The sequence below is a fragment of the Dipodomys merriami genome, unplaced genomic scaffold, assembly GCF_024711535.1.
Source record: "Dipodomys merriami isolate MVZ:Mamm:240054 unplaced genomic scaffold, mDipMer1.0.p SCAF_4, whole genome shotgun sequence".
Classification (NCBI taxonomy): domain Eukaryota; kingdom Metazoa; phylum Chordata; class Mammalia; order Rodentia; family Heteromyidae; genus Dipodomys; species Dipodomys merriami.
This window is the reverse complement of record NW_027205603.1, coordinates 11,791,465-11,806,143: the sequence shown is the minus strand read 5'-3', so window position 1 is coordinate 11,806,143 and position 14,679 is coordinate 11,791,465. Positions and strand designations below refer to the sequence as shown.

General features: G+C 53.3%; 1 protein-coding gene across 6 annotated transcripts in view; it reads left to right on the top strand.

The window, feature by feature from the left end:
- The window catches only part of LOC138805640 (6-phosphofructo-2-kinase/fructose-2,6-bisphosphatase 3), a 71,629-nt gene that overhangs the window by 38,653 nt on the left and 18,297 nt on the right, over window positions 1–14,679 (top strand). For 3 of the 6 annotated variants that reach the window (XM_069990529.1, XM_069990523.1, XM_069990524.1), the window contains exons 1-6: window positions 2,289–2,728; window positions 10,883–11,008; window positions 12,238–12,334; window positions 12,981–13,047; window positions 13,605–13,679; window positions 13,973–14,029. In XM_069990529.1, coding sequence (XP_069846630.1) covers window positions 2,590–2,728; window positions 10,883–11,008; window positions 12,238–12,334; window positions 12,981–13,047; window positions 13,605–13,679; window positions 13,973–14,029 — 561 coding nt within the window. In that variant the 5' untranslated portion in view covers window positions 2,289–2,589. Of the gene's footprint in view, window positions 1–2,288; window positions 2,729–10,882; window positions 11,009–12,237; window positions 12,335–12,980; window positions 13,048–13,604; window positions 13,680–13,972; window positions 14,030–14,679 lie in introns of those variants that run through there. The other 3 variants (XM_069990526.1, XM_069990528.1, XM_069990525.1) reach the window with 2 other exon arrangements.

Sequence of the window (14,679 nt, the reverse complement as noted above, 5' to 3'; positions counted from 1 at the left end):
ATATATTTGCTGTGGGGCTGTTTATAAAGCATTTCCTATTGAAGCAGTTTTGACCTCCCACTACTGCGCAATCTACCTGAGGCTGCAGGCCATTAAAAAGACACAACAAAACAAGTGGGGATTTGTCCTTGCCCCACACGAACACCCAGGTTGGCAGGCCCTTAGACAGCTACCGGGGTAGGGGATTAAGGCGACTTCCTTTTGCCTGCTGGGTATCTGCTAGGGTAGGCAGGGAGGAAGAAGTAGGCCTTTGTTGTGGACATCCTCTGTGATGTGCATTCAGGGAGAGGGTGCCTAAGTGCAAAGGCTCAGCAGGAGACAGACACGCGTTCTGGGGAGCCTGGGATGTACATCCTGGCCAGATGCATTTTCCAGGTCGAAAGATGAAAGGGTGTCTCCACCTCTGTCTGCTCCCCTGGAACCCAAACCAACAACCCATTGTCGTCAAGCATTGGGGGTGGGGTGAAAAGCTTCCATCTGGGGCGTTCGATTGTCCTTTAGGTGTGTACCAAATCTCTAGTGGGCAGTCAGGAGTGGGACAGCAGGCCTGTAGTCCCAGTACCTGGGCAAGTAGAGGCAGAAGAAGGGGAAGATCTGGGCCAGTTTGGCAACCTAGCAGCGATAGAGCCCGTCTCAAAGGCAGAGCGAGACCACCGCGTCGGTGGCGGGTAGCAGGCGCACAGGTGCCTGGGTCTGGCCTGAGCGGCTCCGGTGCAGCTCAACCCCTCTCTCGGCCCCCGTGTGGGGCGGGGTGCGGCGCGGGCATTCGCCGCTTTCCTTTCCGGGTGAGCCCGCTCTTATTTCAGGCGTGGAGTGGCACCGTCCCTGGGGCATTCTAGGGTGTCACCTCTGGCATTTGCTCCCATGGTGGAAAAACAAGTCCGCATGCAATGCATCGGGTTTCTGAACAGCTGCAGGAGCGCAGAAACCAGACGGTCAGCAAAGCTGGGCTGTGTGTGCGTAGGGGTGGGGTGGGGGGGGACTGAGATGCAGGGAACACGAAATGATGGGGTGCGGGTTGGAGCAGGACGGGGCGGGGATAGGGGACCGTGGCCAGGCAGGCATCTCCCTAGGCGCCCGGGGCTCCCCGGAGGGCGGAGGCCCGGGCGGGGCGAGCGGCGGGGCGGGCCCGCGGTGCTCGGCACGGCTCACAGCAGCGCATGCAGGACGTGCGCGACGTGTGGCGGCTCCGCGGCGGTGTGGGGCGCAGCCGGCGCCGCCCCCTCGCCTCCAATCACAGCCCGGCTGAGCGCGGGGGGCGCGCGCGAGCGCGCGCGCGCCAAAGTCACATCGGCGTGGCTGTCCCCACCGCGGAGCTGGTGGGGGGAGAATTCCCGCCCTGCGCCCCCAGGCGTCACCACACAGCCTGGCTCGGCGTCCCCAGCTCACGCACAACTGCGCGGGGGGAGGCAGGAAGCGGGATATGGAGAGGTGCGCACACACCCAACGGCGGCGGGGCGTCGAGTTAGTCTCCGTGATCAGATTCCCCCCCCCAATAATTATTCCGGATTTATAGTCAGTGAATTGCAGGTGGAAATGGGGGGGGGTCGCGTTCCATCCAAGTTCGCTGAAAATCGCGCGCTTTGCATGGGAGAACCGAGGTGCCCGCTCCACCCTTGGCCTTCCCCAAAGTTCCCTTGAGCCCCGCACGCGGAACCCCCTCCCCCGGTTCCCGTGTTGGGGTGGGGCAGATTCCGATGGTCCCCAGGGAGTGGTGAGCCCCCCCCCCCCCTGCTCCCAGCACCGGGAACTTCCAGGTCGGTAGGGTCATGGGTGAGAACTGGGATTATCAGAAAACTGCTTGGGCCTGGGTCTTTCACCTGGGCCGAGACTGCCCGGGAGCTGAGAGCAGCGGTCAGAGCCCCGCCCCGGGCTAGAAAGGTCGAAGCTAGTAGAGGATGCCTGGATCTGGGTGTGGACTGCCCCCGGCTGCTTCCCTGTTCTTCCCGGCACCCTTCAGGGAACGGTCCGGAATTCTAAGGGGAAGCGGTGCCAGGTCTAGTTGGAGGTAAGGAAGGGGTTAAAAATAAACAAAATAAAAGACAGCACCCCCCGCAGACGAGCTCCGGGGTCCCCAGGACCAGGTCGGGGAGCGGAGCCCGCGCCGCCGCCGCCGGCCAGCAGGGGGCGCGCGCCGCCCGTCTCCGAACGCTCCCACCTCCGCCCCACGTGAAAGGGGGCTGGGACCCAAAGAATGCGGCCCGCCCCGCGGCTGACGCGCCGGGCTGCCGGCCGGGTGGATTAAAAGGCCGGGCGGTGCGGGTGGCATCCCCATAGAGCCGGAGCGGAGACGAGTGGCGGTGCCGGGCGGCGGTGAGCGCGGCTGTCACGGTGCCCCAGCATCCCCGGGCTTCCCAGAGCCGATCCTCCCCTTCCCCCGACCCGCCCGCCGGCGGCCCCAACCCCGCGCCCCCCTCGCCGAGCCCCGCGCACCCGCCCGCCCCGCGTCCCGGACTTCGCACAAAGCACGTTCCCCACGCAGAGCCCCGGCCGTCCTCAGTCTTTTGTTCCGCGGGGGCTGCCGCTGCCCTTCCCGCGTCGGAGTCTTCCTCCCGGGGTGGCGGGGCCCCGCCGGGCGCAGTCGCGAAGATGCCCTTGGAGCTAACCCAGAGCCGGGTGCAGAAGATCTGGGTGCCCGTGGACCATCGGCCCTCGTTGCCCAGATGTGAGTGCAGCTGCGCGGGCTTCCAGGCTGCAGGTGGAGTCGCGCGCGCCCAGCTCGGCCTTTGTAAGCGGTGGCGGCGGCGGCATTGTGCCGCTGCGGGGAGCGCGCTCAGGCCGGCGGGGCGGCGTGGCCGGCGGGGCCGGCGGGGCCGGCGGGGGCCGGCGTGGCCGGCGGGGCTGGCGGGGCCGCGAGGTGCGCCTCCCCGGGCCGGGCGGCAGGGGCGCTGTCGCCCCAGACACTGAGATGCCGGGCCCGGGGCTGCGATCGCTGGGCGCGCAGAACGCGCGCGCCTAGGGGGGAGGCCCGGCACCCGGGCGCCGGGAGCCTGGGGCGCGGCCGTCCGCCCGCCCGCTTCCCCGCCCCTCTCCTCTCCTCTCCCTCCTCCCTCATCTCTGCACCTCTCTGCACGCCCGTCTGCCCTCACGAGTCACACGTTCCGCACCCGTCTGCACGCCCATCTCCCCTGGCTCCTGTTGCACACATTTGTGCACCTCTGCACGCACGTTCTTCTCTCGTTTCGCACACGTCGGATTCTTTTTTTGAATATTTTATCATCTTTAAGTAGTTGCACCGAGGAATTGGCATTCAACAATGCGGTTTATGGATACAGTGGGTCCTTATCACCGTCACCCTTGATTTTCACCTCTCCCAACCCACCCCCCTTCACTTCAGATTCGCGTCCCCCCCCCTTTGTACTGGATCTCTCCATGCTTTCTCGCTGTCTGCCCGTGGTTCGTGACCCCCACTTTCCTATCGGTGAATCTCCGCCTTCCTCTCCTACTCCGGGGGCTGCAGGTGCGTCTGGGGTTGGGGACGAGCCGAGGGCGACCCGGATCACGCTTCCTCTGTCGACTTTGCGGGTGGGGGGGGTGTGGACAGGCCGAGGGTGGGTGATTGCACGGTCAGTGGCATTTCACACGTGTGCACACACTCCCCGGACTCCGGATTCGCTGGCAGTGCGCCCGTGGTGCTCTGACCAAAGTGGGTTCCCGCTTCAGATGCAGCGCCGCCTCTGGAAAGGGCGATTGGAGGGGCCAGGCGCCCGTAGGGTGGTCAGCGGTACGGTGCCAAGTGCGGGTCTGCCGTCTGAGGGGCCACCTCGGACCCCAGGTTTAACCCCTGGGAGGAGCCTGTGGGCACGGGGGGCACCTGTATGCCTGGCAGGTGGCCGGCTGGGGTTTTCTCCACTGCCACGTTTCCCTGGATGGCCACCTCGGGATGGGGCACTCGCCTGGAGATGGGCCGGCTCTGAGTCACCGGCCGCCTTGCGCAGACCTGTCCCAGCCTCCGGGGCGGGGCGCCCTCGGGGCCCTGTGCTGGACCCCAGGGTCTGGGGGGAAGCAGCCACTAGGAGGAGTCTTGTTCTCCCTGCCTTCCTGGCTAAGTGGCCTGTGGTAGAGGGCTTGGCAGGTGTGCCGCTGGTTCCCTACAGAACGTTGAGAGGCATCTGCTAAATGAAGGGGGGTGGGGGGTGGTTCTGGTTGTCTTTTACTTTGTTTTCATAAGAATATCTCAGCCAATGATCGGGGTGGTAGCTTATGTCTGTAATCCCAGCACTGAGGCAGGACACTCTGGTGAGTTTGAGGCCAGAAGATCCTGTTCTCACAATTAAATGAAGATTGAAGAAAATAAAATGATAGCTCTCACCCAGGGGGATTTGGGCATGACCAGGTCTAGTGTGCGTCTCTTTTGGACTTTTGAATTAAACCAATATTTTGAACCGGGCACTTCATAAACTTTAGTGGGGCCCCTAATGCTTTTGTGTGTGTGTGTGATTGTATGATGTACTCCCCCCTCCCCCAGCCCCAAGTTTGGTCTGAGATGAATGTCCCAAGTTTCTTCAGGGTCACAGAGTTTGGTTAGTGTGGCTCAGCAGTGATTTAGAGGGACAGCAGCTTGCAGCCTCGCCTTCTCCCCAAGGCTTCACAAACCAGTACATTAGACTCCACAAAGCCCAGGCTTCTCACGAAGCCACACGTTTCTCACGAAGCCAAGAGATTTTGCAAGGAATGGCTGCAAGAACCATTCAGAGCTTTGGGAGAGGAGAGGTGTGGTGTGTGTGCCTAAACCTAAGTAAGCTCTCTGGGCCTGGCCCACCCCTCCGGGAAGCCTGCTGTGTGACTCTGGGGTGTGGGCTCAGATACATTCCTTCTTAGAAAAGTCTCCACATCTGGGCACTGATTACGCATGTGTTCAGGTGGTGACTGTCGGCTTATATGGCTCCATTGGACTCTTATTGGAATGCCAAAAAGCACATTTCTTCTCTAATGACATTTGGAATCATGCACAAGTTTACTTTTTCCTAAATCTGTTACAGTCCTGATACCCTGACTCCTGAGGCTTACCACCAAGGGGGCGGGGTTCCTGCCAAATACAAGCAAGTACTAGGAACAGTGGGAGATCAACCCAGATATGGGGATGGATACTTGTGCCTCTGGGTTAAGTGTTCCTCCACCAACATGGCGGTGGGTGCTTCTTTCAAATCAGTGCTTGCATCAATTGGAATCATGACTCCAGGTCAGGAGACATACTGAATGTGTGAATCAGCTTAGCTGACAAGACAGATGTGAATTCTGGGCTAGCAAGAGTTGGTTCTGCTTCTGTTCAGTAATTTTTTTTTTTAACTAAACATTGGAAGCCTTCCAACTTAATCTGAGTTACTAACCACTCAGAACCTCAGTTTCCTCTTCTGTAAAGAAGGTTACATGGTGGGGTGCTAGTGGCTCATGCCTGTAATCCTAGCTATGCGGGAGGCTGAGATCTGAGGATCAAGATTCAAAACTAGCTCAGGCAGGAAAGTCCATGAGACTCTTATCTCCAATTAGCCACCAGAAAACCAAAAGTGGCACTGTGGCTCAAGTGGTAGGTAGAGTGTGGGAGAGTACCAGGCCCAGAGTTCAAGCCCCAGGGACTGACAAAAAAAAAAAAAAAAAAAGGTTATGTTTCTACAGGCTTAATGAGTATATGGGATAGGGGTTGGGGAAGAGGGTGGAGGAAGGAAGGTAGTATCCTGGATCCTCTCCTTTCTCAATATGATGGGTTCTCAAAAGTGCACTGGAGGGCTGGGAAGGTGGCTCAGTGGTAGAGCACTTGCCTTGCATGCTTGAGGCCCTGGGTTCGATTCCTCAGCACCACATAAGCAAAAAGAAAAAAGCCAGAAGTGGCGCTGTGGCTCAAGTGGTAGAGTGCTAGCCTTGAGCTGAAGAGCTGAGGGACAGCGCCCAGGCCCAGAGTTCAGGCCCCATGACTGGACCCAAAAAAAAAAAAAAAAAGTGCACTGGAACTTGACGGGCATTGGATAATAGGTGACATGGGGTGACTCTGTGGTCTCAAAGCATGTTAGGTACATGTACAGAAAATGTCTTAATGAAACCCATTAGCGTGTGCAGTTTTCTTTTCTTTTCTTTTTTTTTTTTGAGGCTAGGTCTCTTTAATATAGCCCAGGCTAGCCTCAAACTCATAATCCTCCTAACTTTTAACCTCTGTAGGGCTGGGATTACTGTGCTACTACATCCGGTTACTATTTTATATAACTAACATATGCTAATTGAAAAAAGAAGGATTAAAAAGTTGCCATTCCTCCTTGGAGCAAAGGAGGTACTGATATGAGTCAGTGCAGAGTTGTCTTAAAAAGTAAATACAAAAACAGTATCTTAAAGCACCAAGTGCTCAACAAAATTATTAATCTCCAAAATACGGGAGAGTAAGATGACTATTTTTGTTCAGGATTTAATGCCTGGGATTGGTTGCACGTGAAGGAAGGTGGATGTGTCACATCAGATAGGAAGATGTTCCTCTCGTGAGAGTTAATAGACACCGATAGTTCTCTAATTTAGGGGAGAAGGATGGTTGTTCCAGAGAATTACCTCTGAAGTCTTTGTGCCCTACAAATTGTAGCAGGGACTTTCAGCGAGGATTGCACCTTCGAATAATTTGCGTGAGATTTGGAAAAGCAAAATCTGTACTCACACCGAGTTAGAATTACCCCCGGTGTGATTCACATACACTGTTACTATGTTTAAAAAAGTTTCTAATTTCAGCCAGCGGTACCACTCACCACTCGCTTAAGGAAAAGACATTTGAGAGGATTCCACAGGAGAACTAAGCCCGTGATGCTTTTGCCATGAGCCTCCAAAAGAGGTAGCCAAGATGGCTGGTACCCACGAAGGGCATTACAGTAAGCGGTTCCGGTGACTTGTGTCACGGTTCATTTCCACACCAGTGCCTGTGTGAATTGTCCCCTCATTGTACAGAAAGGAAGACAAAACCTCAGAGAGATTAACTTGTCCAAGGCCCAAGGAGGTGATGGCCAGGCTTTGAACTCTTGTGTAAGGGACTCCAGGCTGCGCACTTCATACTGTGCTATTGTATTGCCTTTCAGTTGTTGGTGAGTCACTGAAATGCTTCATCCTGGTGTTGCTGGCAGAGATTACACGGGGCTGGCCTTCCAGGCACCAAAGATGATAAGTCTACCAATGCAGAAGAGCTTTTGATAAAAAATGTCTATGGTCTACATTCCCCCCCCCCCCCACTTTGCCCCAGTAATCTCAGGCCTAGCTCACTTCCTATTACTGTCAGCAGTCTTGGAGGGCACTGTCAGCTGATCCAATGATACTGGAAGAGAAGTGTGAATCAAGTAGCAACTATATGATTCTGCCTAGCTGTCTGTGCTGGTGTTTCTTGCATTCTGGTCTCCTAAGGACCAGGAAAGTTAAGCCTGTTTTCCAGAGAGATCTTAGGGTGGCAATGTTTCTGTATAGCTTTATTTTGCCCTTGTCTTGGGGGGGGGGGATATTCAGGTAGGGATAGAGATAACCAGGTTTTGGAGACATTTGAGGTATGCTGAGAGTTTAATAAAGGGGCTGGGAGTGGTAGTGCACTTCTGTGATCTGGAGGCTGAGGTAGGAAGATAGAGTTACATGACAGGCTGGGAATGGGGCTCAGTGGTAGAATGCTTGAAGTCCTGGGTTCGATTCCTCAGTACCACATAGACAGAAAAAGCCAGAAATGGCTCTGTGGCTCAAGTGGTAGAGTGCTAGCCTTGAGCAAAAGACGCTCAGGGACAGCACCCAGGCCATGAGTTCAAGCACTAGGACTGATAAAAAAAAAAAGAGTTGTATAGCTTGGGAAACAGCTCCCCCCCCACCCCCAGGGGTGGTAAGGGTGATGAAAGAATAAAAAGTTGATTTGATCCCTAGGCCCAAAAGATAGTAAAGGAAGGTACAGTTTCTGGTACTCGTCCAAATCTGAGCCTATGGGTGGAGTGGTGTCTGCTTCTCCCACTAAAGGGAGTAATGGTTTGTTTGGGTTTGAAATTCAGCCTGAACTTTGGTCTGAAGGAATTAACTCTGCTGTTTATGGATTTGTTTGTTTTCTCCCTCCCCAAAAGTCTTCTGTCAGAGGAGATTTGCTCCTGTGATTAGTGGCTGGACTTAATCCCCGATTTGATAGCCCAGTCAGCTGCTGCCTGGGCTCCGGGGCCTGGTTCCAACCAAAGCCTGTCATATGCGTGCACATTTGTGTCTGAGTCTGACTCTGGGCATGTCTGCATATTCTCAGGAGTGGTGGCTTGGGGTCACGGAGACCCCAGAGAGGTGGGGAAATGAAGGGGGAGGACGACTGTGGCCAGTGGGTGGGTGGGTTTTGTTCCAGATACAAGTGATCTGACTTGAGTGGTCCCTGCCACTTACGTGCAAGCTCTTCTGCCGCTGCTAAAAGAGCCTCCTGGACACCTTTGGGCGTGCCATGCTCGGGAAAAATGCTTGACTCCAGGGGCCTCCAGCCCCTTGAGGATTGTTCCCACCAGCTGCTGTTTATCGCTAGTGAGGTGGAGGGGCTGGCCGAGATAAGTTTCTGTTTTCTAGGAATCTGTCTTTCTAGGCCTCTGGATGTCAGAGATAGGGAAGGCTTTGTGTGGCCTCTGACACTTGGCCTCCAGAAAGCCCCACTTCTTCCTCTTCCTCACCTGGGTGCTGACCTCTACCTCTCACGCCCGCGCCACGCAACCCCAGCCTGCCCATTTGGAAAGCAGAGCCCAGAATGCACTGTGGTGTTTGGGAGATTATTCACTTTGGTTTGGGATCATGGTTGATGTCCATATTAGGCCTACAGGTATCCTTTCTTTCTTTTCCCCTCTCTCCCTCCTTCTTCCTTTCCTCCCTCCCTCCCTCCCTCCTTCTCTCTCTTTCTCTTTCTTTCTTTCTTTCTTTCTTTCTTTCTTTCTTTCTTTCTTTCTTTCTTTCTTTCTTTCTCTCTCTTCTCTCTTTCTCTCTTTCTTTCTTTCTTTTCTCTCTTCTTCCTTTCTTTCCTCTCCTCTTCCTTTCTTTTTTCCCCTTCCTTCCTCCCTTCCTCCCTTTCTTCCTTTCTTCCTCCCTTCCTCCCTCACTCCCCCCCCCCCCTTTCTGCTTGAACTCAGGACCTGGGCTGTCCATGAGCTCTTTTACTCAAGCCTAGTATTCTACCACTTTAAGCCCTTAGCGCCACTTCCTCTTTTCTGGTGGTTAATTATGAACTCAGCCTCCCGAGTAGCTGGGCTTACAGGTGTGAGCCACAGGTGCAGGGCTAGAGGTGCTTTTTCTAATCATGTGCAGGCACCGATAGCATCATCACCCAACCAAGGTGGTGGCAGTCCCCTCTCCCTGCCTGGGCAGCCTTAGGCTCCTCCTTGAGGCCGAGCCTCTGTCCAGATCTGACATCTGCCTGGATTGGCCATATGGCCCCAGCTTCAGAAGTGATGACGGCTGCCTGGGTGGAGTAGGCAGGTGGCCTCTGGCATGCGATCTCCTTTGTCACTAGGATGCAGTTGTCGCCTGAGAGTCTCACACAGCCTAGGAAAGAAATACTGTGCCTTCAGTTTCTAGGACTAGCTGCTTTTGTCAGCTTTCTGAAAACCTTGGTCCCGGGTACTTTGTTTTACTGAGGTTCTCAGGAATATGGGTCACTCATTCAAATGTGGAGACCCAGAGGGAATTCAAAGTCAAGGACATCTCTGCTAGAGCTAGCGGAGATCAGTGACCAGCAATTCCCTAGGTAGACCCTGGCACCCTTCAGAATGGGGCAGCAAAGTGGAGGGGGCTGGAGGATCAGGAAAGAATGTGAGCAGTTCGAGGATGAGTGTGTTCACCTGTCCCCTCCCTCCCTCCATAGGGTTTGAGGTTCTGGGTCTCATCTACTTTCTTTTCATACTTTTAAGGATTAGCTTTTAAAATTATTTTAAAATTTATTTTAATTTTTAAAGAAAGGTTATCTTTTTTCTGTCTCTTGGCTTTCTTTTCTTTTCTTTTTTCTTTTTTTTTTTTTTTTTGGGTCCGATCGTGGGGCCTGAACTCTGGGCCTGGGTGCTGTCCCTCAGCTCTTCAGCTCAAGGCTAGCGCTCTACCACTTGAGCCACCTTCCTAGCCCCGTGTCTCTTGGCTTTCTGATTGTCACCTCCAGTATTCCTGTGTGTGTATGCTTGTGTGCTTGTTTTATGTCAGTTCTGAGGCTTGAATTCAGGGCCTGGCATTGTTCCTGAGCTTTATGCTCAAGGTTAGCACTCTACCACTTTCAGCCACAGCTCCATTTATGTCTTTTTTGGTGGTTAATTGGGGATATGAGTCTCATGGACTTCTCTACCCATGCTGGATTTGAACAATGATCCTCAGATCTCAGCCTCCTGAGTAGCTAGGATTACAGATGCTAGCAAGCCCCTGGTGCCTGGCTAATGTCCCTCTTTTATCTCTTCAGTTTATATTCTGCATTTGGAAATTTCCTCTCTGTATTGTTCACTTCATACTCGCTGGTATTAGGTTTCTTCCTTATTCCCTTGAGTTCTGCTCTGTAGTGTTAGTCTTTGGTGGAACTAAGGGCCTGTCATATCTGATTGTATTTGAAACTGTTGCTTTGTTCATAAGTATAACCTGGAAAAATATGATTGAGCTGCACGAGGAGGGACTCAGATCATGAGGGCATGTGATTTCATTGGATTGTCAAGTCCCAGGGGCTCTGGGATGGGACATGACATAACACTTTCATACCATTCTTTGTGTGTATATATATCTGTCAGTCCTGGAGCCTGAACTCAGACCCTGGGTGCTAAGGGACAGCTCAAGGCTGCCATGCTATTGCTTGAGCTACAGCTCCACTTCCTGTGCTATTCTTTGAAGTCTGTAGGTTGTGGGACTCAGTTCTTCACCTTTTGCCACTTGAGTGATGACTTTTCTCTGTTGCTTTTTCTAGCCTGTGGGCCAAAGCTGACCAACTCACCCACGGTGATTGTTATGGTGGGCCTTCCTGCCCGGGGTAAGACTTACATCTCCAAGAAGTTGACTCGCTACCTCAACTGGATCGGAGTCCCAACGAAAGGTGAGCCAGGTCCCTGGGCTAAGGCCTTTACATCATGGGCTGCTTGCCAGGCCTGAAAACCTGACCTTCTACCTCTGGTTGTTGGTGCCCAGAGGCAGGACCCCTCCTGGGTAGGTCTATATCAGGGTCATGAAATCTGATCCCACCGCCCATTCCAGCTGTGTCCCCAGTCCAGCTGTGTCCATACCCTTTTTTTCCTGTTGGGTTTGGTCTCATTGACCAATCTTCTCTTTCCCACTCCCCTAAGTCCTGCCTGACTCAGGTTCCACCTGCTCCATGGCGCTTCCTCCCATCACCTCATTCTCTGCAGCTCTTATCCTTGAAATTCCCTTTGTATTTAGAGGTAACATTGCTTTTCCTGCTGGTCCTCAAGTGCTCCATGCTGCTCTTCTGTTGCTGTATCTCTGCCTACTTTGCCTAAGTAAACAAGAAATGAGGATAGGGACTAGTAAGTTTTTTGTTTGATTGTTTTTGTGCTGGGGCTGGGGCTCAAACTCAGGGCCTCACGCTCTTGTTGAGCTTTTTGGCTCAAGGCTGGTGTTCTACTACTTGAGCCACACCTCCACTCCTGGCTTTTCTGCTGGCTTAATTGGAAGTAAGAGTCTCTTGGATTCATCTTTTGGGACTAGCTTTGAACCATGAGCCTCAGATCTCAGCTTCCTAAGTAGCTAGGATTATAGGTATGATTCACCACCACCTGGCATACAGAGATTAGTTTTTTTATATTTGCTATCTTTCCCGAAGTTCTCAGCAACTTCTTCTATGGAAGGGAGGGAGTGTTAGGATTGAAGCTAGGGCCTTGCACATGCTGAGCTACTCCTTAGTCCCTTCTATCAAATTCATTTCCTTGGTCTGAGACTCACCCATTTATAGATACCACAGACAAAAAGATCACTGTACTTGTTTTTTTTTTTTTTTTAACCAGACCTACAGCTCTCCCCTTTTTTCACTATCTCAGTCTTGGCCCAGTAGTAGATGACTGGGTTTGGAGGCTGGGCTGTAGGGCAGGCTCAGGAAAAGCAGGTAGTGGTGGGCGCCATAGTGTGGTTTGGGAGGCGCGGGGCTGCTTCCTCTCTGGCTGCCTTCAGGAAGGAGATGATAAGTCCGGACTGTGAATGCCCCACTCTGCTTTCCGTGTCAGGTTGTCATTCTATTCGGAGTCGTGTTGGTGGTGGGTTTTCCCTTCTTCCCGCTGGCTCATCCAGGGCTGTCCTTGTCGTCCCCTCCAGTGTTTAACGTGGGAGAGTACCGGCGTGAGGCTGTGAAGCAGTACAGCTCCTATAACTTCTTCCGCCCCGACAATGAAGAAGCCATGAGAGTTCGAAAGTAAGATATGAGCTGCTTTGCAGACACAAGTTCTTTTTTTTTTTTTTTTTTTCTAGTTTTCCTTTGTTTTTAAGCCAGATTCAGTATGAGAAAGAGAAAGCCAGCCTGTGGTCTGGCTCTCCCCTGGTGGCCATCAGAGCTGTCCCGTGTCAGGGCAGATGTCTGTGAGACACTCAGCCACTCAGCTTTGATCTGCTCCCAGATAGTTTAACTGAGCTGAGGCCAGCTAGATCCAAAGCCGCTACTTCCCAGGAGTGAACAAAGTCCTTTTCATTGTGAATCATCTGTTTGCGTTGGGACACCATCTCTGGTAAACTGGAGGTGGTGGGGAAACCCTTGTGTGGTGGCATTTTGCTCTGATGGCACAGTAGAAAAGTGGAGACCTCATCAAGATCCCTTTGATGCCAGCCCCACTCCAGGGCTGGTCCTTGAGGACCAGGTGGGCTCCAACCCTGCTTTTTCAAAAGCTCCCAGAGGAAAGATTGCAGTGTACCTCCCAAGGGCTCCTGGGGCCTTGGATTGGAAGCCTGGGAAGATCTGGCTAGCACTATGCAGGCTCAGAGCCCGCAGGGCCTGTGTTGGGACAGGTGAGGGGGTTACTCCTGCGTAGCAGATGCTCTGACATGTGGCTTCTCTTGTCTTGCAGGCAGTGTGCCTTAGCTGCCCTGAGAGATGTCAAGAGTTACCTGACAAAGGAAGGGGGACAGATTGCAGTAAGTCTGGGGTGGGGTGGGTGTGGTTAAACCGGGTTGGGCTCTGTCCTCCCTGGCCTGAAGCCATGCCCAGAGCCATTTGCAGGGATGATACACAAGCGCCTCTGGCTTTGAGGGTTATGGGAAGCTGGTAGCTAGGGCAGCTAGTGACTTAGTGGATTCAGTGACTTAGCCACAGTGTCCTCTGTCACCCACCTTCTCAGTGGGCAGCTGGACATCACCTCCAAGGTAAGTGGGACCTGGGTTGCTGCCAGCCAGTCACTGTGGCCCTTCCCCATTGCCCCTCCCTCTGGATATTACTGCTGGCCGATTCGCTCTTCCAACCCTTTCCCTTCCAAGCCTAGGAGCTGTGGGGGAGGTGGGGGAGGGACGGAGCTTCTGGGAGCTTGTCCCTGGAGGCTGCTGTGGGTAGGGCACCACGGTCACTTCTGGGAGATCATCTCTTCTATGGTTATTCCTGGCAATGGCAGGCGTGACGGGTTGGGCAGTTTTGGTTAACACTGTCATCTCATTCACATGTAGATTCCTCTTCCTGACCCCTCTCACTTCCCCATCAGGTTTTTGATGCTACTAATACCACGAGAGAGAGAAGGCACATGATCCTGCATTTTGCCAAAGAGAATGACTTCAAGGTGAGCTCACTTGGCATGTCATTCCAGCGACCCCTGCAGGAAGAACTGCCTTCAGCCCACTAGTGGGCTCCCTCATCCCCGCAGGGTCCTTTGCCTCTGGCTGTCTGAGTTCTGCTCCCTGAAAATCAGGCTGGGGATGGTGGACTTACTTGTCTGCGGGAAGGGTGGAGGATGTGGTGGTTCCAAGATGACTTTGAGGTCATCCGGTATGGGATGGTGATGTGGTGCTGACACTGACCTTGTGTGATAATTTGTTCTTTCCTAACATTTTCTTCTTGCCCCCCCCCCACTAGGCATTTTTCATTGAATCCGTGTGTGACGACCCTACAGTGGTTGCTTCCAACATCATGGTAAGCCGCCAGGATGCCTTGCTTGGGTGGAGCTTACGTAGCAAGGACTTTGCAATCCTACAAAGAGTAGGAACTCAGGCCAGCCCCCCCCTAAAGAAACTAGGTCAGCCCTTGAACAGAAACCAAACCCTTGGAATGAGCTACACCTCCCACCTCATGGTTGTGCTAAGAATGCACAAGAGCAGGAACTCAGAAGCATGGTCTGTGACCCCGACCTGTGTGGAAGTTACATCTAGGCTCTGTCTGGGGTCTTTGAGGACAGACAGACGTACACAGTCTTATCTAGGACATGGTGAAATGAGGAGACTGGGGGAGTTTGAGTAGGTGGTAGGAGCAAGGCAGCTGGGGTCTGGGACAGGAGACAGTGAGCCATCGAGATTGCAGATGGGTAGGAATACGCATGTGCAATCAAAAACTTTGAGAACTCAGAATGCTGAAGGAAGACATTCCAACTTTAGGGAGAAGGGTCATAGTTACAGTTACTCTCTGCAGATTACTCTTTGCTGAACCTGCAATGTACCATGCACCTTGATTTCACCATTTCAAGGGGAGCTAGCCTGGATAAATCCAGGGTAATTGGCAGCATAATTGGATTAAGTTCATTTATTTTGTCGTTTGATGGCAAGAGATCATAAATAGAAATGGTTGCT